At 39.8% G+C, this 26,177-nt stretch overlaps 1 protein-coding gene across 4 annotated transcripts in view; it reads right to left on the reverse strand.

Moving 5' to 3' along the window:
* Positions 1-918: 918 nt before the first annotated feature.
* Positions 919-26,177, reverse strand: part of LOC124122726 (synaptotagmin-1-like) — a 128,249-nt gene continuing 102,990 nt past the window's right edge. For 3 of the 4 annotated variants that reach the window (XM_046485845.2, XM_046485844.2, XM_046485842.2), the window contains exons 6-9: positions 18,415-18,588; positions 12,215-12,332; positions 8,208-8,341; positions 919-3,857 (exon numbers count right to left, since the gene is read on the reverse strand). In XM_046485845.2, coding sequence (XP_046341801.1) covers positions 3,672-3,857; positions 8,208-8,341; positions 12,215-12,332; positions 18,415-18,588 — 612 coding nt within the window. In that variant the 3' untranslated portion in view covers positions 919-3,671. Of the gene's footprint in view, positions 3,858-7,681; positions 7,816-8,207; positions 8,342-12,214; positions 12,333-18,414; positions 18,589-26,177 lie in introns of all 4 variants that reach the window. The other variant, XM_046485843.1, reaches the window with a different exon arrangement.

Raw genomic sequence — 26,177 nt, forward strand, 5'->3', positions numbered from 1 at the left:
TATGTACGAGGGCTGATTGATAAGTTGTGTCCCTAACATAGAAGTAATTGTCTAATAGTGAATTGTTTGTTGGTGTAGACATTACATGTTGTCACAGAGGTATATCCACAAAAACTTGAGTCAATTTAGCAAATTATTTCACTGTGACAAGACAGTAAAATTCGCAGGGATCTGTGACCTTTGGAAAATGGACAAACTTAAGAAATGTGCAGCGACCCAGTACTTGAAGAAAAATCCCAAAGGCCCTGCATGAAGATATGAGTACAAAACTAGGGAAGGATGTCCGTTCCTATGCCATCATGAAGACATATCTTGTTATAGTCTAGCTGGTTGAAGCTGATCTTGCAACGATTAAGGCTAGGGATGAAACTTGGGTTCACCACTTCCAGCCTTAGTCCAACTGACAATGAAAACACTGGAAGCATTTTGACATCACCTGGAAAGGTTATGGCCTCTGTGTTCTGCGATGCCAAGGATGTCAACATGGTGAACTATCATTTAAAAATAATAATAAAATAAACAGAGTATATTAAGGTGCACTATTGGGGCAAAATTAAGTTTACCGGTAAGAGACATGGGATGCTGAGAAAAGGTGTGCCCTTCCATCCGGGCAATTTGACAGTCCACAAATCAATTGCCATGGTTTTAACTCCTTCAGCACCCACCTTAGTGTTCTTTTCTGGCTCCGTCAGACTTCCCTCTTCCCACACACAAAGAAAGCTCCAGCTGGAACCCACTAAACAAGTGGAACTGGGATAAAATGCCGCCTACATCGTTGGCAAAAGTGTATTAATGTGGAACAGGAATACGTTGAACTTTTTAATTGTCTTTGGGGTAAGTCTTTCTATGTGAGGTTCAGCTCTTATCAATCAGCCCTCGTACCAGAGGAAACAAACCAATGACAACAGTATAGTCTGATGGGGTACCTGGCTTTATTTGACCAAAAATACAACAATTGCTGTACACAGTTTGCCAAAGAGACCTATAAATTAAAACTGCCTTGTACAGAGGCCTAGAATGGGGCAACTGCTTATGTGACCTTGGCTTGTAGTTACTTTACCCAATACATAGACAGGCATGTGGGTGCCTGTATCGTTGAAGGTAAATACCTAAAACTGTTGTAGCCTTGTGATCAACATTGCATTGATGTTTCGTCAGTATTGTGACAGATGATAGAGATTCTGGATGAAGATATCAGAAGGAAAATGCTTTAACAGGGATCGTGATGAAATCATTGCAAATTAGAAGCACAGAGGGGAACTGCTTATTTACACAGAAAAATATGCCAAGCTGGTGTAAGTTGTGGGATGCTAATGTCAGTGGTTGAATGTCCAGGTGTTTGTAGGGGCGAATGTGGCAAGGAGCTCTACTGGCTGTACGTGTGTAATCTGTCTAATGTTGTGTGTGGTGTGTTGACATTGGTGATAGCGGATTTCTACCCCACAGGTACAGCATATCCAGCCACTGACATGCATTTCCAGGAAAGGAATGCTTGTTTCGGAATGTGTCAACATTTTCAACATAGAAGCTAGGTTGCACAAGACAACTATACATCATGATATGGCGTTCAAAAACAAATAAAAGAAAGTAATCTCAACATTACAGTTAAAACTCTTTGGAAAAATGTCCAACAATAAATGCAGATTGTAAAATTGTAAATGTTTATGAGGACAGTAATACAATAGATAATAGATCAAGTCTGTTGAGCATGTGTCGTGAAGGTAATTCATACTTTTACCATAAAAACAGATTCTTCAAATATTTCATTTCAATATCATGAAATTTATTGCTGTCTGAATTTCCCTTTCAAGTAATGAGAATATTTTGCAAAGATTACAATGTCTTTCTCAGTAAATTGGGGAATGTATAAGAAAACAAGAACCAAACTCATTTGTAATAGCAATTTCTTGTAAGTGGATTGAAAACATTCAAGTCAAATGAAACTGGAATACTGATCAATGTGGGTTTTTTTCATTTTTTGTGATGTTAACAGGAAGTGTGTATGATCTTTTTTTCAGTACAACAGAAAAAGCACAAGACAAAGATAAGACTACCAACAGGTGAAAGATAAACAACCACTTACTACAGGGCAACACAAACGTAGATTAAATGCCACAATAAAAGCACAAAACTTTAAGACATTTCCTGAGAAATAAAACAATCCTTTCAATCTTGTTCTCAAAGCCCATCTCATAACATATAAATTTGATTTTAATTTTGAACCAGGTATCATTGAATGCAGTTAAATTCTTGAATTCCCCTTTGCCTTCCCTCCAATGAAATAAAACAAAACATAATAATCTCTCTACTATACATAAATATCAACCATCTTTAACGAGATTATACATTTATCACAGTGACATATTAAGAGTGCACACACGTTGTATGTAATGATGACACTAGGTGAGTACATCACATTTCTAAATGGCAGAGCTTTAAAAACATTTCAAGACTTAACAGGGATTAGCTGACTATTAGACAGGCCAGAATAGAGATTAGCTGATTAAAGGTCAGAAAAGGAATAATAGGACATGTATATGATCCATAAATGCACAAATTCAAGATGTTTTAGATCAATAAGTTTTTGAACAAATGTAACTAAAGCTCTGCAATAACAACTTGGGAAGAACGAAAGCAAAGAACCAAGAATAGCATGTTGAAACAGTCTAATTAGACACCAGGATTTATATGTACAACGAAGGAGAAGTCCACTAATCAAAAAATAATCCATGATGGAAACGTTAACATGCTGAGTGGTATATTTGAAAGTTTGGATCTTGGTGACTGTCATACACTACTGTAGACCATAGAACGCTGTATACATTGTCATACACCACTATATACAGTATACATTGCCACTGAACACTGTATACATGGCCATAGAACGCTGTATACATTGCCACAGAGCAGTGTTTTGCCTCAGAGGTAAAGTGATGATCTTCACAAGCTTGATTTGTGTTTGTATATTTTTAAATTAGTGGACTTGGGACTACATGTGGGGTTGGTTGTTTCCCTGCTGACTGAGAGACTGAGGAAAGGAAGTACACCTGGTCTGGGACAAATCATGTCAAATACAAAACCTGTGCCAAACTGTAATACCCTACACAATCATTTATGTAGCTTGCAATGAAAATTTGATTCGATTTCACATGATTTGTCAAGGTTTTCTTAGTTTTGTGACCTGCTATTTGTAAACAGTTATTGAACTTATCTCGAATACACTGATGATGTGTTATCAAGCTACATCAACCATGGGTCCTAGTTTGGCTGAAACTATCTGGTTATATACACTAAAGACTGAGAGATATCTAGTCAGAAATATAACTAATACCATCACCCAGACACATTGCGCACCACCAACTCCCCTAGCTGGCCATCAGTGCTGGGTTAGTCAATCAGGGGAAACTGTCAAGTAAGAGTTTGCAGGTGTTGCACTGGCCTGCATGTAACCAAGTATGTATACTACTGATACACAATAGGAACCACATTACTTTACCAGACGAATATGTTGATATTGATGTCACAGTAGACTCGACAAAATTGATAGAATTGGGAGTTGTTGCCACTGAAACATGATATAGACTAGCACTTTGACTCTCAGATGTAAGGGAGTCATAATCTGCTGAAACAGATGGCTGCTGCTGGCCAATGGTGTCGTTTGTGGGGGTGCTTTAATTCTTCTCGGGCACTTCTTGTAGCGTGTGCCACTGCGCAATGGGTCGGCGAGGGTTGGCCAGCATGTCACTCCAGTGACGGAGTTCTGTGCCGGTGGAGTTGCACCCAAGCATAATGCGACCAATGGGCTCCGAGGTACCGATCCTGTCGTAATCAACCACTGTGATTATCAGGGTCACTTTCTGCAATGAGAAGAAAACAGACTGGTTTTACATACTATTCAGAGATGTGCATTGAGATGACTGACAAACTAGAATCTGACACTTGGAGAAAGATTTTTATATTTTGTAAGAATATGTTAATCATTTTTGTCATATTTTGCTTAAAAATCTTTTATTGAATTCTTTAATAAAATAAAATTTACCATGAGCCTTATTAATAAGTAAGAATGTCTTATGAACAAACTTTATTCATTGAATGAAAGTAATGAAAGATGACAATAGGTTAGTAGTGGACATGACCTGTGTTATTTACAGTAACATGAAGCACAGTAAACATTGTTCTCACGAAAACAGTATGGAAACTCAGGCAGCATCTCCAAATAGACAACTATACTAATAGTTTCTGTGATGACTGAGTTCCACATGTGACTGAGAAGCTACTAAGAAAGCACTGCTGACCACACTGTCTCAGATTATCATTAATTTCACTTATGTTGTAGATACATTATATTGTCATAGTAGTTACTTGTGACTTACTGATCAAATATGCAAATATGCTCTTATAAGTGGCAGTGTGGTCAGCAGTGAACTAGCAAGACATCTTGTGGTTGCCAGGTACATCAGGCTTCCACACTGTCTGGCATACACGTGTCTGGACGTACAGGGCTGTGTGTGTGTGTGTACAGGGCTGTGTGTGCACATACAGGGCTGTGTGTACATACAGGGCAGTGTGTGTTTTTTGTGTGTGTGGTGTGTATGTAAGTCTGTGTGTGTACATACAGGGCTGTTAGTGTCTGTGTGTGTGTACAGGGCTGTGTGTGTGTGTACAGGGCTGTGTGAGTGTGTGTGTACATACAGGGCTGTTAGTGTGTGTGTGTGCATACAGGGCTGTGTGAGAGTGTGTGTGTGCATACAGGGCTGTTAGTGTCTGTGTGTGTGTACAGGGCTGTGTGAGAGTGTGTGTGTACAGGGCTGTGTGTGTTTTTGTTTTGTGTGTGTGTACAGGGCTGTGTGAGTGTGTTCATACAGGGCTCTGTGTGTGTGTGTGTGTGTGTGTGTGCATACAGGGCTGTGCGAGTGTGTGTACAGGGCTGTGTGAGTCTGTGTGTGTACATACAGGGCTGTTAGTGTCTGTGTGTGTGCGTACAGGGCTGTGTGAGAGTGTGTGTGTGTGTGTACAGGGCTGTGTGAGAGTGTGTGTGTACACGGCTGTGTGAGTCTGTGTGTACATACAGGGCTGTTAGTGTGTGTGTACACGGCTGTGTGAGAGTGTGCATACAGGGCTGTGTGTGTGTGTGTACACGGCTGTGTGAGTCTGTGTGTGTACATACAGGGCTGTTAGTGTCTGTGTGTGTGCGTACAGGGCTGTGTGAGAGTGTGTGTTTGTGTGTACAGGGCTGTGTGAGAGTGTGTGTGTACACGGCTGTGTGAGTCTGTGTGTACATACAGGGCTGTTAGTGTGTGTGTACACGGCTGTGTGAGAGTGTGAGAGTGTGCATACAGGGCTGTGTGTGTGTGTGTACACGGCTGTGTGAGTCTGTGTGTGTACATACAGGGCTGTGTGTGTGTGTACTGGGCTGTGTGAGTGTGTGTGTACGTACAGGGCTGTCTGTCTGTGTGTGTGTGTGTGTGTGTGGTCACTATACGAACGTTCATACATTACACAATCTCAACCATCTGCCACAGAACACATTTTTTTTTATCAGGGTATACATATGGTTTCAGCAAATCTAATCCAAATGATATTGGAGATGGTTACATCACTTGATTGGTTTGTTTATTCATCAGCACTTTAATATGTGGTTAAACATAAAATTCCTCTACCTACAAAATAGAGTTTTGTACATTCTTTTTCTCGGTTCATTAGAACCTTTCATTCCCCTAGTTATTGTTGCATGTCACTGTCTGCTGTAAGATGTACATCACATAAACATATAGAAGAAACTATACATGTTTGTAAGACAGTTCTGCTTGACAACAGATGTACATGAGCTAGTTTTGGCTAGGCCGAATAGACACATGACACACAGCACTGTACGTCCACTTTGATAGGCACAATGAAGACATCTCACACATCACCTGTACCGACCCTCAGCGCCAACACCAGTAAAACATAGTACAAACGATACATTACAGATCTTAATGCCACTTCTTTGAGCAACTGTATCAACATCTTAATACATGCTTCTTATGAAAAATAATATCATTTATGACTATAATCCAGGTCTTGGAAGGCTGGAGCTGGTGAAAGCATGAGAGCAGAGATGTCAACATATTTAGATAAGAAAATTCAACATAATGAGAGGTAACGCGATGGAATAGATTGCTGTTGATGAGTATAGCTGACGCCACATTAGACAATGAAGCACCAAATAAAGCACAGAGGGTTGCTAGTTCTACAGGCTAGGCAGGGTGAGCTAACCCTTGTATACCGTAGCAAATACGTCCTCAGTGAGGTAGAACAAACGTATTTGTTCAGGTAGCTATATATGCAGCATTTTTAATAACACCTGTCACTCATCTTAGTAACAAAGATAACATCTGCACTATTGTTAGTAACTTATATTATCTTACTCAGTTTGATTTATATTTAACTTACAACTAACATAAGATTACTATGGTGATATTAATTATGAATTATCACATAAATTAATATATTACAAATAGAATATGACTTAAGCTAAGGACTTTCTTATTAAATATAAAATGGCTTTCACATTTTGTTTGTATGAGCAGTCATGCTAGTGAAAACATTGTATATATTGACAGGTGTCATGCATGGTTACTGTGGCTGCTGCCTGTTGTACAACTAGCTACATGCTCCCTAGCTGCTGTAATATAGCTCTTCAGTGAAAACTACATCTCTAGTGTGTACTGCCAGAGGTAGTTACATGTACACTCATACAGAGCAAGCGTCTACCTCCCAAAGCAGACACTGACAATGTGATAAGTGCTTTATATATTAGTGATGGAAATAGCTTTCTATATCAACATATTGTGTCAGCTATGCTTACTTGGCTGGATGTGAGGTGGTTAGCATAGTTAGGATTTTAAGCCAAGTGAACGTTAATAGAGCTCTTATAAGCATCAGATAATGTTTGTTGTGCTTTTACTACATTGAAATAAAGACAGAAGGATTACTTGAAATATGCACAGTTTGATAGTATCAATTCTGGTATGTACCATGAGACAAGGGCCAGTAGCGTCTGGGAGCTAAATATGAAGTATAATCCACTATTTCTATCAGTATATGGTAGACACATTCCTGGCAGCAAATCTAGTAGTCTGTGGTGTGCCACACATCCATATAGGCCAGACACACACTGTGCTCCCTGCAAGCACACCCATCTCCCTGTGCTGGTCTGGCTGCCTCATACACCAACACACTTCCAAGGGCATACACTCTCAGCAAATTACATGGAATCTCTATTTGTTTATCTCTTATCAATACAATAATACCAAACGCAAACTTGCAATACAGGAAATAAAAGTACATTTTCTAACACAAATAGTTAATTTTGTTGAAAACATAATCTACTAATGAATAGTTGCACTGTTGTATAGACATCTATGTGTTTACAGTCTGAATCTCTGATAACTTCTGGCAAAGTGAAATATGTATATTCTGTATCATGTCATTTGTGCTCTCTGTATGCTGAGCACTTTAAGTAGGTAAGTTTAGTATGGTGGGTGGCGCAGAGTTAGTAGAGTGGGAGTTTGTGGGTGGGCTTGCAGGGAGAGTATGCTCTGAGACAGGCACATGTAGGGAGAGTCTAGAGCTACTTTAGTGCAACATCAAACATTGGGGTGCAGCTGGGTCACCACACCCACCCCACCCACAGTACCTGGATCTGCTCAAATGGCACTTCAAATGTAAATGATTCATTATAGTAAGGGTTGAGTGTACACTTCTTGATTGTTGTCTTTTTCTTCTTAATGCGTTTGCCGTTTGACATCAGCGAGATCTTAACATAAGGATCTAGACGATTGAAGATGGTAAGGAAGAGAGAGAGAAAAAAATGTTGGTGTTATTTCTGCAAAGCACAAGCAAATTTTTAAAAAAAGACAGCAAGAAAAGAGGAGGGTCATGCTGGAGTGTGCAGTCCTCATCCTTCAGCTGGTGTCGGGGAGAGGTTTCTGGCCTGGCTAAACAGCAGTTCAGGGCAAAAGGCATATGGAGCTAACTCTACATGAGTATAGCCATGACAACCAGATGAAGTGAGTCTACCACTGCAGCTTGTCCCTCACCTGAGGCCCGGCTGGCAATATGGCTGAATGTATGCACCATTGATATATGGATCCTAGCACCAAGTGTACAAAGGCAAAAATGGAAAAAAGGTCAGCAAAATCTAGTTCTTCATAGGAAAATACCTGGATTTGTTCGAATGGTACTTCAAAAGTGAATGACTCATTGAAGTAAGGGTTCAAAGTGCGTTTCTTAATTGTGGTTTTCTTTTTCTTGAGACGTTTGGTACCCTGATACACAGCAATTTTCACGTAGGGATCTGGCAATAGACAAGGTTGACATGGTTATGGTCCTGCTGCTGGCTGTGTCCGTCTCCTCCAGACATCAGGGCAACATACCACATCTCTCCAGCATGCACTCATACCCGCACCCTGCACTATATCACAGGCTAACTGCTCCATTCTAGCAGTGATCAATGATATTGGAATATGTACAACATTTGTAATAGAAAAAATTATCAATCTGACAGTATCACACTAATGACCAATTTCAAGCATGTGTCATACCACAGTATCCAGGCTGCAGCTGAAACCAACACTTGTTACGGAACAAAGAAGGCATTAGTAACATCACATGCTCAAAATGACTGCATGGTGGAAAGAATTGAAGGGCCAAATGCTTTTCGAAACATGGATAAAACTGAATGCTATCTGACATTATTTCATATTTCATTAAGTAAAATGTTGGCAACAGGTAAGAGTTTTACAAGAGCCTTTCAAAGTGTCAATTCAGTCAATGTTATGTAACCCTAAAGTCAGTGGGAAACTTAACTGTAACCAGCGATAGAAACTAACAGGTTTAGTTCACTTTTCTTTACTTTCAAAACCCTTAAAAATTGTAAATTTCTACTAGTCCTTATGAAACCTTAACCTCTTGGGCAGTTTAGCAAGGATTACAGAAGTAGTGTCAATTTCTATTGCTGGTAACACATGTATCCATGGTACAATATTTGTCCATGGTACAGTATACTCACTGGTGAACACTGTATGGGGCAAACAAGTGGTCAGGCGATCATTTGAAAAGGATCTTTTGAAATACCTACTTTACAATGAAGAAAATATACATACAATCCTTAATAATCGTAAATAATACAAAAACAATCTGGTATTTTAATTCTATCAAAAATATGTAAGATGTTGCCAGGGTACAGAAAAAAGTAACAGCAGTTACTGATTCATACCCAGATCCTAATCAATTCTCTGATTCAGAAATGGAATGACAATATATAGAGGCCATCACAAAATCTTCCTGTGCAGACTGCAGGACAGATGACAATGAAGATCAAAACATTTTGGGGGCAATACATGTATATCCTCAGGACACAAGGGGTTACCACAAATATTTTTGGATTTAGGTTGGTATCAGATGAATCCCTTGAAATAGGTCAAAATACTAGATTCTTGTACGCAGTCACAGTTGAAATACCATAAGGATCTCCAAAATATATACATATGGAACTTGGGAAACATTTTTGCGCACACTTTGGCCAGCTTAAATGTATGCACATGGACTTCTTTTCACTTTTTAATAATTTTTTTCACTCTCTGTCCCATCCCAACCACCCATCCCAGGGTCAGCTCTTTCTATGGATACCATACTGTAAGGGGTTTTCTGCCCCATCCCAACCACTCATCCCAGTGTCTGCTCTTTCTGCAGATGCCATACTGTAAGGGGTTTTCTGCCCCATCCCAACCACTCATCCCAGTGTCTGCTCTTTCTGCAGATGCCATACTGTAAGGGGTTTTCTGCCCCATCCAAACCACTCATCCCAGTGTCTGCTCTTTCTGCAGATGCCATACTGTAAGGGGTTTTCTGCCCCATCCCAACCACTCATCCCAGTGTCTGCTCTTTCAGCAGATGCCATACTGTAAGGGGTTTTCTGCCCCATCCCAACCACTTATCCCATTGTCTGCTCTTTCTGCAGATGCCATACTGTAAGGGGTTTTCTGTCCCATCCTACCCACTCGTCCCAGGTTCTTCTCTTTCTGCAGATGTCATACTGTAAGTGGTTTTCTGTCCCATCCCACCCACTCATCCCAGGTTCTTCTCTTTCTGCAGATGCCATACTGTAAGGGGTTTTCTGTCCCATCCCACCCACTCATCCCATGGTCTGCTCTTTCTGCAGATGCCATACTGTAAGTGGTTTTCTGTCCCATCCCACCCACTCATCCCATAGTCTGCTCTTTCTGCAGATGCCATACTGTAAGGGGTTTTCTGTCCCATCCCACCCACTCATCCCATGGTCTGCTCTTTCTGCAGATGCCATACTGTAAGTGGTTTTCTGCCCCATCCCAACCACTCATCCCAGTGTCTTCTCTTTCTGCAGATGCCATACTGTAAGGGGTTTTCTGCCCCATCCCAACCACTCATCCCAGTGTCTGCTCTTTCTGCAGATGCCATACTGTAAGGGGTTTTCTGCCCCATCCCAACCACTCATCCCATGGTCTGCTCTTTCTGCAGATGCCATACTGTAAGTGGTTTTCTGCCCCATCCCAACCACTCATCCCATTGTCTGCTCTTTCTGCAGATGCCATACTGTAAGGGGTTTTCTGTCCCATCCTACCCACTCGTCCCAGGTTCTTCTCTTTCTGCAGATGCCATACTGTAAGGGGTTTTCTGTCCCATCCCACCCACTCATCCCATGGTCTGCTCTTTCTGCAGATGCTATACTGAAAGTGATTTTCTGTCCCATCCTACCCACTCATCCCAGGTTCTTCTCTTTCTGCAGATGCCATACTGTAAGTGGTTTTCTGTCCCATCCCACCCACTCATCCCATGGTCTGCTCTTTCTGCAGATGCCATACTGTAAGTGGTTTTCTGTCCCATCCCACCCACTCATCCCAGTGTCTGCTCTTTCTGCAGATGCCATACTGTAAGGGGTTTTCTGTCCCATCCCACCCACTCATCCCATGGTCTGCTCTTTCTGCAGATGCCATACTGTAAGTGGTTTTCTGCCCCATCCCAACCACTCATCCCAGTGTCTGCTCTTTCTGCAGATGCCATACTGTAAGGGGTTTTCTGCCCCATCCCAACCACTCATCCCAGTGTCTGCTCTTTCTGCAGATGCCATACTGTAAGGGGTTTTCTGCCCCATCCCAACCACTCATCCCATGGTCTGCTCTTACTGCAGATGCCATACTGTAAGTGGTTTTCTGCCCCATCCCAACCACTCATCCCATTGTCTGCTCTTTCTGCAGATGCCATACTGTAAGGGGTTTTCTGTCCCATCCTACCCACTCGTCCCAGGTTCTTCTCTTTCTGCAGATGCCATACTGTAAAGAGTTTTCTGTCCCATCCCACCCATTCATCCCATGGTCTGCTCTTTCTGCAGATGCCATACTGTAAGTGGTTTTCTGTCCCATCCTACCCACTCATCCCAGGTTCTTCTCTTTCTGCAGATGTCATACTGTAAGTGGTTTTCTGTCCCATCCCACCCATTCATCCCAGGTTCTTCTCTTTCTGCAGATGCCATACTGTAAGGGGTTTTCTGTCCCATCCCACCCATTCATCCCATGGTCTGCTCTTTCTGCAGATGCCATACTGTAAGGGGTTGTCTGTCCCATCCCACCCACTCATCCCAAGGACTGCTCTTTCTGCAGATGCCATACTGTAAAGGGTTTTTCATTATTGGTCTATAAGTTGAAGGGGTTACTGAGAGACACTTTAAAAAATCACAAAGAAAATTTACCTTTTTTCATAACCCCTCAAATGGCTATAAAGTCATTATTTTGGTGGTTTGGATAAATTTCAGTGATACTGTCAAATGCACATTTCCAAGTGCTTTCCATATATCTGAACCCCATGGTATAACATGAGGGTCACGAGACCAGCCTCTAATGTATTATGGTTGGAAATTACGTTTGAACCCGGCTTTGATGTGCATAGGATATAGGATATGGATTTTCTTTGGAACACATATATAATGTAAAATAATGTTACAGGAGGGAGGTGGTACCTCATCTTTAAATATAGTGTAAAGAACAGTTTTCATAGAAAGGTTTCTGAGAGGAAGACGGAATTTCATAGTATCCCTGGCAATATCCTCAGCAAGGTGAAAAACACCATGGCAATATACAAGTCCTGTAGTAAAATCACATGTAAGCCAGCCTGGCTCAGAGGTTGTGTGGCTCACCTGACAGACCACCAACATCCATCTTCTTCAGGTTCTTGGCCTCCAAAATGACCACGGTGAGCTTGCCTGCCGTTGGGACATAACGTAGAGAGAAGCAGATGTCCCCTAGTTTATTTTCCTGAAAGGTGAAATATAATCAGCCTCCTGAACTGTTTTAAACTTTGGGTGATCACAGGTCAAACCAATACACATGTGCTTGTATGCACAAGCATTTTTGAATCTTACAAGTGTTATGTAAGGTAGAATTTAGGGTAAAGAAATATACTGAGTCAAATTAAAAACTTCACATTTTTAAAAGTAATCCAATATATGATATACAACGGACAAATGTATAAGAGAAGGTAATTTTTAATCATTTATGTCCAAAGAAGGATTTCAATTAACGGTGGTAACCATAATTTGTTCCAAGCACCTACGGTATTCGGTAATAACATCAACAGTTTAAATCATAAGTCCCAAGCACGAGAATCTGATGGCACACAAGTTCAGTAGCGTGTATGGCCACCATGTGCGTTGACAACTGCCACACAAAGCCTCCGCATGGACCTTGTGATGCTTGTGAACACATGATTGGGAAGACGACGCCATTGTTGCTGCAAAATGGTGCCAAGATCTTGCAAATTCTGTGGTTGGTTCTGGAGAGTGCGCAGACTTCTGCCAAGAGCATCCCAGACGTGATCGATGGGATTGAGGTCGGGAGACCTTGACGGCCAGTCCATGACGTTGACTCCCGCATTCTGAAGGAAATTCCTTGTCAAAATTGCTGTGTGGGGTCAGGCATTGTTGTGTTGGAGATCAAACCAGGTCCATGTGCTGCCATAAAAGGCAGAAGTTCTGGTGCCAGTACCTGGTCGCGGTAAGCAGCAGCGTTGAGGTTGCCACGGATGACAAGAAGCCTGGAACGTGCATTGCCACAGAAAGCACCCCACACCATGACACTTATGCCTTGAAATCTGTCAACTTCCTACACACAACACTGGGCGTAACGTTCATGACGGCGCCTCCACACCCTCGCCCTACCATCAGCAAATCGAAGTAAATCGGGATTCATCACTGAAGACGACTTGATTCCAATTCCTCTGAGTCCATCGTAAGTGTCGCTGTGCCCACAATTGACGTTGACGTCTGTGTAATTGAGTCAGAATCGGCCCGCAGTATGGCAGTCGTGCTTGAAGGTGAGCAGTTCTCAGACGGTTTCGACCAGTTTGCGCACTCAGTCTACCTCTAAACAGTTCATTTCTGGTTGATATAGCCGTCAAAAATCGGTTACAGAGGTGACGTAAGACAATCTGACGATCTTCTGCATGTGACGTCACATGTGGTCGACCTGGCCGAGGGCGATCAACGGTGGTACCCGTTTGCTGTAGACGCGTCTGTAAATCATAAACAGTCCGTCAACTACAACCCATCGTCCTTGCGACTTCAGCTTTGGACGCTCCCGAGTGCAACATGCCAATGGCACGTTCACGTTGCACATTTGAAAGGTGTGGCATGACAAATGGCCGTAAAGACTTTTGTTTTCTTGTGTTTTTCTTTTTTTGTTAATAACTGCTAACAAGTATGGCTGAAAACACATGCGGTATTATGGCCACGTGACCAGTTGCACGTGAAAAAACACTTTTGCCACTATAGTGCTGTGCACATGATTTTGATCGATTCACCTGCACAAAAACGGGTGTTATCTGAAGACAATACATGGCTATTACTGCTTAAATACACAATAATGTTAAAATTTTAGGATTGTGAAGTTTTTAATTTGGTTCAGTATATTTCTAAACTGTCAATGATACAAGGTCTTGAATAAGAACTAAGCACACAGGACATGCAACTGGAACATCGTTCCACAATGAAGATGCCAACATCTAACAATGGTTATTATTGTTTATATTTCTAAGAATACTACCTCTATTACATCATTGCCATACATCATGTATTTTGGCTGCAATCACACCATCATAAACTTTCAGGTTTTCAACTCTTCACTGTCAACTATACAATCAGTTGTACCCGCCATAGCATTCTAGCAGCCTACAGCTCTTCTGTGCGTAAAGGCGACAAAACCTCACTTTGTTCCAAACATCAGTCTACCAGAGACAGATAATTGGGGAGGTTGGAGTATTCTTAGAATTATTAACAATGATAATTACAGTTCGAATACTCTACCTCTATTACATCACTGCCAAATATACCAGAGGGAAGGCAGGTTCTGCCTCTTGTACACTCCCTTTATAGTTAACAGTAATGACCTTTTATTTTTGTGCTCCAATCACATAACTGTTTCAAATCCCCAGGAGATGTTATGTCTTGAACCATTTTCAGAGTACTTGAAAATCTTCCGGTTTACACCGGTCTAAAAAACGTCACTTCTGATTGTGATGTCACTTCCGGTCATCCAGTTCACTCAACTGTAATAATATATGGTTTCTCTAGGGATCTATCCTCAGTGGAAGAAAGGTGTACAACTCACCTTCTGAAGCTGTAGATGAAAATTTCTTGCACCCCTCCCCCCACTCAGGGGTATATCCCCTTAAGATCAGGCTGAATATCCAAAGTAAAAGGATGTGAAAGTGATTCCAGTTTGAAACCACTTGTTTCCTAGGAAACTAAAGTCCATGAGGCAAGACTTGTGGCTAGAGCTCTGATTTGATGGTTCTAAGCTACAAAGGTGATGGAATGTAAGGTGATGGAAGACCAGTTAGGGGTATGAGAGAGACTCAAGTAATCCAGTGCGTGTAGCTCAGAGACCCTGGCAGCTGTAGCCACGGCTAATAGAAGGCTGCTTTCTTTGATTATTGGAGTAATGTAGCAGAAGCGAGAGGATCTCTGTGGAACAGTATTCGAATAGGATCTTCCATTAGTAGGGCCAGGAGTCTAGAAAAACAAGTTCTTTTGGTCACCTTGTTTAGACAAGACCATAAAGGAAACGTGAATAGATTGGTCCAGTCCATGGACAGAGCATCAATCTGCAGAGCTGTCGGATCTGCTAGCAGACTGGCGTAGACTGGGAGCTGACGGTTTAGACAAGTCACAATCAGATCCAGGTGCGGAGTGTCCCATATCAATGTGATCCAGGAGAAGATGCCTGGGTGGAGAGTCCATTCTGTGGAAACAATCCTCCCATGTCTGGACATGCTGTCCGTGAGGATGTTCAACTTCCCTGCAATATCTCTCTTCCATTCGGCAGTTATATGAGTCAGCCAAGTAGAAAAAAACCCGATGTTTCCATCATCAGAGAACTTGACTTGGTTCCTCCCTGTTTCTGAATATACACCACTCCTGTGGTGTTGTCTGTGGCGATAAGAACTGAGGAGTTGATGAGATCTTTCCCATACTGGATCGTATAGAATATAGACCTGATCTCCCTGAAGTTGATGTGTAGATCCTCCTGTCTCCTTCCATGAGCCCTGTATCTGGAGATCTGCCAGATGGGCTCCCCAGCCCAAGTCTGAGGCATCTGTAAAGAGACAATGTTTCGGCAGGGAAAAGGTGAGAGGGATGCCTGTCATGACATGCTGTCGATGCATCCAACACAGGAGGTGGTCTTGGAAGGTGATTGGTAATGAAACCAGGTTGTCCAACGATAGGTTCCGATGACCGTTTATCCAGGCCTGTAGAGGCTGTTGTTGTAGACTGCCTCTGATAGTCAGTTGGCCACCAGCGGAAAAGAGGCTTAGTTTAGATTTTCGTTCCCACATTTTCCTGTATACCTTAAACCTTTTCTATTGCATAAAGGAGGTATCTGTACACAACTTTCATTGGGTAGTAAGCTTGCAAGTGTGTGCAGGAATTTTCAGGGGGTCAAAATTGCATAAATTGAAGGAAAAATGCATAATTTGACGAAATTGGCTGTAACAATTTTATTAAGTCATTAAACTATCCAAATTATGTCTTTGATTACAGGTAATATGTTCGGTTATCTGAATTAGGCAAACATTTTGTTTTATTTAACTGTTATTCTAATTGTCACTGGAAACATTGGTAAAAATTATGTTGTTTTACTTCATTTTCAAATCTTGTGAGAAGGTAAAACACTAATTCCATTGAATTGTGACAATAAAACCACTATAACTGGGTATTAAAATCTGCCTTAACCATTGTACTATCCTATACAAAAAACAAAATGAAAATATATTTCATAGGGGTTGAGATATTGTATACAATGTTACCCCAACCCCCCAAAACCAATTTTGACGAAAATTGCTTATTGAGATATGGTGGTAGATGATGTTGTTGTAGTGGATGAGGGGGATAATTGCAACTATGCTTAAAAACACAAAAATAGTAAACTCATAAAGCCAAATGATTTCAATGTTTTCAAAATCAAGATCTTATATAGTTCTTCAACATGGTCATGTAATATATCATATGAAAGATTTTTACATTGTCTTTTCAATGATGTACATTATTCACTGACTCCTGTGGTAAATTGACCCCCAACAATGAAAAAAGGAAATATTGAAATCCAATTTCTCTCATGACTTCAACCCATACCCAAATTTAGATATTAATTGAAATGGACATATTTTCATTCAAAATTGTAGATATACTGCACTTTAGTTCTTCAACATGGTCATGTAATATATCATATGAAAGCTTTATTACATTGTCTTTTCAATGATGTACACTATTCACTGACTTCTGTGGTAATCCCCCAATAATATAACAAATGATATATTGAAAGCTAATTTCTCTAGCAACACCAACCAACCTCCAAAGTCGTATTTTAATAAAATGGACATTGTTTCACTCAAAATTGTAGATATACTGCACTTTTGTCTGAACATTTCACTAGTTTATCGTTTGAGTGAAAAAAACATGAGAATACTTGTAGTATTATGAAGTATTAAAAATTACATCACAGAGTCAAGGGCTGTGAAATAATGTCACCTCTAGTCACCGTCAGAGTCCATCTCTTATGGAAAGGTAGGTAAGTTGTTCTGTTTAGGCATGACATATTTCTTGCAATAGAAAAGGTTAGTGCTAGAGAAATATGTCGAAGTGTTGACTCTTGCGCACACAGGAAAGAAGTGATGTTTTCCCGCCTTTATGCACAGAAGAGCTGTAGGCTGCTAAAGTGCTATGGCATGGACAACTGATTGTATAGTTGACAGTGAAAAGTTTCAGGTGGGATTAGAGCCAAAACACAGAATTTATGGCAATGATGTAATAGAGGTAGAATATTTGGATGAATTATTTTCAGTGTCACTTGGTGATGTATTGCTTTCAAAATGTTGGTTAGTACTGTATATTGAAATATCTTGCCACAGAAAATGGATGGAATGCTTGCTGGTATAAGCCTGTCTAATGGGAGAATAATTTTCAGTGAGTCAGTCATATGAACAAAAGACACAACAGGCACAAGACTTTTTGCTCACATAGCTTTGACTGGAATGAAACAAGATAACACTCTAATAACCCTTTAGCCCATATGTAGGTGAGGTGAAATGGGATTCAATGTGGCGTCCAGGATTATTGCACTTATATAGCGAAATGCATGCACATGTGCTGGTGTGTGTGACTGTTTGTACTCGTCCGGACAAATGCCAATTTTATAGTGCTAGCCCACTGAGATACCATGCCATAGTTTAACATGAAAATCCCACTCAGACACAGTATACTGACTCCAAACTGACCAGTCCTTGTTTTAGCCCCTTAACGCCGATTACCAGGCAGGTACCATCTTTTTAACATCTTTTGGTATGACATGGCCAGGGATCAAACCCCTGACCTTCCACTCCCCATGCGGACACACTACCACTAGACCATGCAGGCGGTCTTAGCCCATATTAAGTTGGTGGGTTGGTTTGTTGTTTAACGCCGCACTCAGCAATATTCCTGCTATATGACGGCGGTCTGTAAATAATCGAGTCTGGACCAGACAATCCAGTGATTAATATTATGAGCATCGGTCCACGCAATTGGGATACGATGACATGCATCAACCAAGTCAGCGAGCCTGACCACCTGATCCTGTTAGTCGCCTATTACGGCAAGCATGGGTTGGTGAAGACCTATTCTACCCCGGATCTTCACAGGTGTAGCCCATATGTAACCAGGACAGAGGTGTTCAACCTCTCCTCACCTGCTACAGCTGTTTCTTGCTAAAAGATTAGATTTAGAGTACATTTAACAGTCTAGACAACAGTTGAACATCTAAATGCTTGTTCTTTCCATAACATGGTAGTGGACACTCTGTGTACCTTCTCAGCATCATTGTCTGGACTGGTGAGGTCCCTCCATTCCTCCACCACACGACCCAGGTCGATGGAATTAAGTGGCACAAGGACCTGGCCTATCTGGTCATGTTTAGAGAAGCGATCAAAGTCATAGACAGCAAAGGTCAGAGTCTTGGAACCCACTTCAGCATATGGAACCTGCAATATCAAAGTAGATATATTTTTCACTGCTCACTGAAGGCTAATCATAGAAAGAAATGACAATGATAACCATATACTGAAACATTATGATCATCCTAAAAACCTGTTTGAAACAAGAACTTGATACAGACACTTATCAATAGAGTGCTATTTAAGCATTACATATACCATGCCTGGTACACTACACTGTTGACATGACAGCACAAGAATAACTTGACTGATCAACTAAAACAACTGGTAAAATACTAGACACTAATATCCTATAATGCTCCTAAAGGTTGAATAAATGCATTAGTTGGTGCTATAATAACTTGAATACACTTTCTACACTTATTAAAGATTATTATCACATTAGGTCTGTTGGTGACACAGCCTCATATCTGACAGGTTCCCATCAACAAAAGGGCATCAAGATACACATCCAAATAGAATCAACATAACACAGAAATAGTATATACATCAACTACCAAGTTCTGAATTTGTTTGAGATAAAATCTGTGTGTATGCTTTGAGGGCCTGACATTAGTGTTGTTTTAGAGATTAACCCTCATGGTGCCTGGCCGTCAGCTGGCTTTGCATACCGCTCAGTGCTGCACTGTGATGACGTCGCGGTTTCAAAAATGTATGTACATTGTATCAAAAGTGTTACAACATTCATATTTCTTCACACAGTATAACCAACTTGTATAACATGCAACTTGAGTTGATTGTCTTTCAAACAGTATCTAAAGTCAACAAATCCAAAAGATCTATGCACTGCCTAGCCATTGATAAAAGTGCTGGTATTGTAAGTTTCCTACTTTTCTACCTTAATCGTAATATGGAAGCACCCATATGTGCCAAGTAAAGTCAAGTAAGCGCCCTTGTTTGAAATCTAAATGTCAAATAATTCAGATCACTGGAAAGTACATATCCCAACATCTTCCCAAGGCAAGCAAGTTAACAGACTATAAAAGTGGAAACTGGACGTTTAAAGTCAGTTAACTCTCTTTCCTTGGGAAGATGATATCCTAACGGTGACAGACATTTGACATTTATGTTGAAGTACAAATTCATGGAGAATTTTCTGTAATTTATATTTACCAGAGACCATCTATTATATGGTCTCTGTATTTACTAACAAAAAATCACGATGAAAGTTTGAGTGTTTTCGACGTCAAAACAAGATTGACGGAAGTGGTCGTGATTGGTTCATAAGCAGACTGTTTCAAAGATTATGTTACAATATGAATGACAGTTAGGAATGTATATTTTGAAGAAATCCCAGTTACGTCCCTGTAGGTTTCAGTGTCCGTGCTCTTTCATTAGTGATAAAAATAACTTCGGGGTAATTGACATCAGACATTTTCAAAGGACAAAATGTGAAAGAGCTCTACTAAGACCTAACAATAGTCAAATTGACATCGCTCAATATCGGACATCATTATTATTTCTTAATAAGTGTAGTGTAGGCAATATTTAATACAAGAAAATGATAACTTGAAAGAAGTTCACAGTTGAACCGCATGGGTTATTCAGCCTCCCTCCCACCTCCCCAATTCATCTACCTCTAGTAGGAGATGAGGGAAAAAAGTGACATGTCCGCCATTGTGACATCACAGTAGTTATGAGACTAATTGGCGGCAACTAATTGTGTGTAATTGACAGTGAAGAGGACGTCTGTTGAAAATCTAAAAGTTTTAGTTAGTGTGATTGAAGCCAAAATACAGGATTTATGGCAGATATGTAATAGAGGTAGAAGTTTCATAAGAATTATAAGTAATATCTAGATTAAGTGAAAGAGAAAATTATGAAAATATGAATTACAAATGTACTTTGAATAAATGTAGTGTTCAATGTATATACAGTTCATGTGCCCAAAATTTTGTTTCACTATGACCACTAGAAAACATACATCCTCATCTCAGCTTGTATTTCGCCTCACTAAGACCTTTGCTCAAAATATGCTTTTACGGCCAGTCCATGAAACACAACTTTTTCTTTTATATTGTTTTATAAAAAACACTTTAGAAGTGTATTTACACCTAGGTATGTACATGTACATTCAAGGACAAAAGTGATAGTTTTTTTCCAGTACAGTTTCCTTTTTCATCACATTCTACAAAAGGAAAAGTTTGAAGTAGATATAATGATCGTAGGTCAATGAAAGTAATGGACTTATTTGTCATAAAAGGAAAAAGATATTCTTGGTATTGAACTTCGAAAATATAACTAGCAAAATCTTTATTATAAATGGATTTCAGTTATTATATGTCTTTCCTTTTTTAGGCCTAGCTAAACTACAGCTTTGGGGGAACACACATTTTGAAATTCTTAAAAAAAAAGAACCACAAGAATGGATTCAGTTTGCTCTTAGACGAGATTTTTTTTTATAAATTCTATTTCTTACTAAGGCTTTCAATGATCTGAAAATCTAATATCTGTAGCAGAATGATGGAAATACGAGCTGTCGTGTTATGATGCTATATTATTCAATTTACAGAGACTCATAATATATATATATATATACTTATTTCATCAGGTGTATAAGTATTAAATATATAAAAAAACAGAGTCCAGATATTCGTGCTTGTCAAAACTCCTTTATCCACATAAGATCTTTCGCCGTTCAACGGCTCTTCAGGTGTAATGAAAACTTTAACTTACATTGTGGCGACGCACAACACAAGTATTTGTGGCTTCATAATGCCTATGACGAAACAGTGACAATAGAGGGAGAAGTAAAACGGAGTCCTAGGCCACAGTCAACGTTATGCTTTTGACGTCATAAAGCATATGACGTCACAGCTAGTGATAATAGCAGGAGGCATGAATACGTTATGGTGTGAGTGCACAAATACACATTGGGCTACATGGGGAAGTTTTGAAAATTATACTTTTGAATTAAGTTTAGGTTTCAAAAGCCTAATGAACATCTGTTCTTTTTTCATATGTAAAAGTTTGTCATTATTAAACAATTTATAAAACGGAAAGACAGTAAAATGACAACTGCATACATTTATACAACGTACATTTGGATCAATATGTTGTCTGTGTACAGTGATTCGGTCTTTTAGTTGCATACCAGTTTCTCCAATATAATGCTCACCACATCCCGCACATGATAAAACATTTATAACATCTTTACTGCGACAGTTCATGTTGTTTTTAACAGTAAATAGTTTATCTTGGCAAAATTGAAATTTGCAGTCTACAATTATTATTGGGCAAGTTCCACATCGAGGTGTGTTACACTGTGTTACACTGGCGGTCTTTGTATTTTGTGAGTATTTGGATGGACAAAGAATTTGTTTAAGATTTTTAGGCTGTCTAGTGCTGCATTTACACTTAATTAAACATGTTTTCATAGTTTTACTTTGCTGTAGAAATGGAAGATTGGCTTTTATAAGGGGCATAATTTGACAGTTTCTAGGATTGTAGGTACACACAAATGGAAGAATGTCCGTGTCTGTATCTGTTTCTTTTGTTTTCATTAATGTTTCTCGTGGAATTTTCATTGATTTATTTACAGCGTCTATAATCACTCCACATGGATATCCTTGTAGTTGGAGATATGTCTTTAATTCTTCTAATCTTCAGTTTCTTGTCTCCACATCCGAAACAATAGTACACCCTCTTCTTGCCATCAAATATGGAATATTAATTTTAGTGTGCCGCAGATGACATGAATTGAATTGTAGGTACTGATGCGTGTCCATCCGCTTGTAGTAAATATCTGTTTTCAATTGGCCTCCTTGCTTAACTTTCACGTCCAAAAAAGAAATCTCATTGGTCACATTCCATCTTTCACTGTTGTGAACCAAATAATAAAACAGTCGTCCAGATATATTCTCCATGTTTCATGAATATGTTTAGCTGTATTAACAGCCATCAATAGTTCTACTTTGGAATATAACATTTCTTCTATGTATCCCATTATCAGAGTATATATACAATTGGTTATCAATTATCTTGTACAGCATGTACCATGTACATTAGACTCATGGTAAATACTATTTCAGCAAACCAATCATAGCGCTATTATCACAGTTTCAATGAAAGGAAAAACAAATCGAAATCAAACTTTACAGCACAGCGTATCCATAAGCGGTTAACCCAAATGCAAAAAGGTATTGCTGTCATCATTTTAGAAATTATGTTGATGTTTTCAAGAGTGGTATTATGTTTGTATTGCATGCACATCGAAACAGGGGCCGAGCTACCACATCTGAAACCGACGTCGTGGCCACACTTTTGAAAAACGGTTAAGGCAAATCATTCACATGGTCAGGTAGTTTGAGCAATCACACATGACTCTTAGTCATTTCATATGAAAAAAGCAGCAGTTATTTGTTGAAACAGGCGAGCATGTAGGACAACTGGTAGACAAGAAATCCCGGCACATCTATGATGCAAACGTGCCCTGTTGATCACTTCGGGCTTGGCCATACAATGTTTACATTTTGATCATGGACTTCCTGCCCATAAATATACACTATACCACATTAATATTAACAATCATAGCTATCTTTCCATATCTTAGATTTGAATATTTTCTGTATCTCAGCATCATAACAGAAAGACAATCTGCACTGCAATCGTTTCATCACCAGCTACATCACCATGACACACAGTTGATAATAATATGCAATACTTGAAAAACAAGAGACATCAGAAAGATGACATATCCTCCCGACAGCTGTCTGTAAAGTAACCACAAGTAAATGTGCAATTCTGTATGTAATGAGTCAAGAGTTGAATGTTCTTGAAGAAGCATACATTGTTTACCCACAAAAGATCCACCATGGTCGCATCCATATAAAATGGAATGTAAAACGAGTGTGTTTCTGTGGGTTTTTTTTATGCAAACAAATAACAAATTATAAGAAACAATAACTAAACAAGCGTTTAGTCAACAAAGTCATCTATATCCCCCGCCCATTTTAACATGTTATGGTCCCAAACCAGGTAACTGACCCAACATTTCTCTTAGCCCATGTCAAAATAGCTGCAATGGAAATTCTTACATAAACATTTCTAAAACTCCTTAATATCAAATGGCACCAGTTCAGTATGTGCTTTATATATAGACATGCAATGTTTTGCAAGGAAATATAACAGTTTATTTGTTATACTCCATAAGTGAACACATCCTATATTAAAACTTAAATCCAACTTGTTGCCATGTAAAGGTAAAAAATAAAAATTTCTAAAATTCCTAAATAGCAAAAGGCACCAGTTCAGCATGAGTCTGATAGACATTCAAAGTTTTGTTAGAAAGATTTGAATCGGGTTTGAGTTATGTTCCGGAAACGAACACCACCCTTATAGAACCTAAGTCCAAATTGTTACCATGGAAACGTAAAAAATAATAATTTATAAAATTCCTAAACAGCAAAAGGCACCAGTTCAGTTTGTGCCTGGTAGACATGCAAAGTTTTGTAAGAAAGTATTTAACAGTTTTTTAGTTATGCTCTGGAAATGAACACCACCCTTATAGAACCTAATTCCAACTTATTGCCATGGAAACGTAAAAAATAAAAATTTATAAAATTCCTCAATAGCAAAAGGCACAACTTCAGTATGTGACTGATAGATTTGCCAAGTTTGGATCAAATACACTGAATTGTTTTCGAGTTCTGCCCCGGAAAAGGTAATAATTACGGATGGGCGGACAGACGAACGGACGGATGCAGACGGACGGACAGACTGGCTGATTGCTGTATCCCCCCGCATGTCAAAAACTGTGCAGTTGGGAAAAGTAAATCTTTCTGACCAATCTGATAAATTTCTTTTTCAAATTGTCTGTCTGATATTATAATATACTCACACGCAAAAGAAACACAAGTGGTTTTAAGCAAATAGGTAACAAACACGAAACCATAAATTGATACAAGTTTTAGCATGTAGTGAAGCCTGATGGTGTTATCAATATTTTTGGTTGTATTTTGGAAGCCCCATAAAAAACGAATCGCCAAAACGCACCATTTCAATGAATATGTGGGTATCATGCACCCATTTCACGCGAAATTAAATGCACGAACTGTCACAAACTGTAGTGGGTATAAAACTGTGGCTGATTCTTGGACCTACCACTCCTTGGTCAACAATGCCACGCATTACTCAAATTCAGAGAAACCAGGCTATCGGACGTTTGGAAGCTGGAGAGTTGTTGCCCGTCATTTCAACGTTAACATAACCACAATTTACCATCTCCTGCATCGATACAATGCTACACAGACAACATATGACCTTCCTCGGAGCAGTCGTCCTAGGGTCACCACACCTCAACAAGATTGGCAGATTACCCGTCAACACCAGCGACAACCTTTCCTAACTGCATGTGAAAGTGCTCGACAGACCATAGGAACACATAATCGACACATTAGCCGGGACACTGTGATCCAGCGTCTCTGTTCCAACAACCTCAGATGTCGCCGACCAGCACGTCATCCTGTTCTCCAACCACGGCATTGACAAGCACGACTTCAGTGGGCACAGGGTCATCGCAATTGGCATCATCGTGAGTGGAGCCGTGTCATTTTCTCAGATGAAGTCGCTTTTGTGTCTCCCATGCAGACGGAAGAGTCAGAATTTGGCGGCGTTGAGGTGATCGTTTCGCTGACAGAAACGTTGTGGAAAGGGATCCATGGGGTGGACCTAGCGTCATTATAATGTTTTCGAAAACCCTGAACGGAGAAACTGAGTATTCATGATGTTTATTTTACAGAATTTCTAATATAGAGAACTCACAGTTGTCCAATTCCCTGAAATCCGTAAAACATCTTGACGGAATGCGGATAAACATAGGCCTTTCTCACCAGAAAGCATGGTACTCGCTCCATACCCCAAGGGAGTTAAAAACAATACTCACCACTAATGAGAAGAAACAATAAAGCGCTATTAAAATATCTTATTACCATATCTGACTGACTACCGTTACACTCCCCTTGAAATTAGAATTAACCTAATTTACATTAAACAATGAGAAATGCTGATGTGGTATACATATAAACACAATGGTTTGGCAAACAATACAGTATTGCAAGTGCAGATAGGCAAGTGTCATACCCTGACAATGAACAAAGGTTAATGCTTTTTGGCAAAACACATAATCAAACAAAATAATAAACATGAAATTACACATCAATGTGACAAAGTTTATAGTTCGGATCGGATTCGGAATCATCACTCACAAAGTTTATAGTTCGGATCGGATTCGGAATCATCACTCACAAAGTTCAATGAACCCGAAAATGAATTTAGCACAGTTCGGAACACCATACTGCAAATGAATTTACACACATTTGAACACAGTTAGTTCTCTTTTTCTAAGAGAAGCACAAGTTTGTGAACTGGTCTCACAAAGTTTGATTCACCACAGTCTACTTTCACAGTTCTGACTAGACCATCTTCACTAAGGTACACTTCTGAGATGCGTCCAAGTTCCCATGTTCACTACACACAATTGCCATACAGTCTTCTAAACAATCACAAATTGAACGCAGTTCAGATATGTCCACACTGTCAGATACTTCATGACACTACTCGCCTGCCGACGCCATGCAGATAGTGCAGATTTGAAACGTTTCACACATAGTTCAATC

This window comes from Haliotis rufescens, unplaced genomic scaffold (genome assembly GCF_023055435.1).
Source record: "Haliotis rufescens isolate VD_foot unplaced genomic scaffold, xgHalRufe1.0.p SCAF_5, whole genome shotgun sequence".
Classification (NCBI taxonomy): Eukaryota; Metazoa; Mollusca; class Gastropoda; order Lepetellida; family Haliotidae; genus Haliotis; species Haliotis rufescens.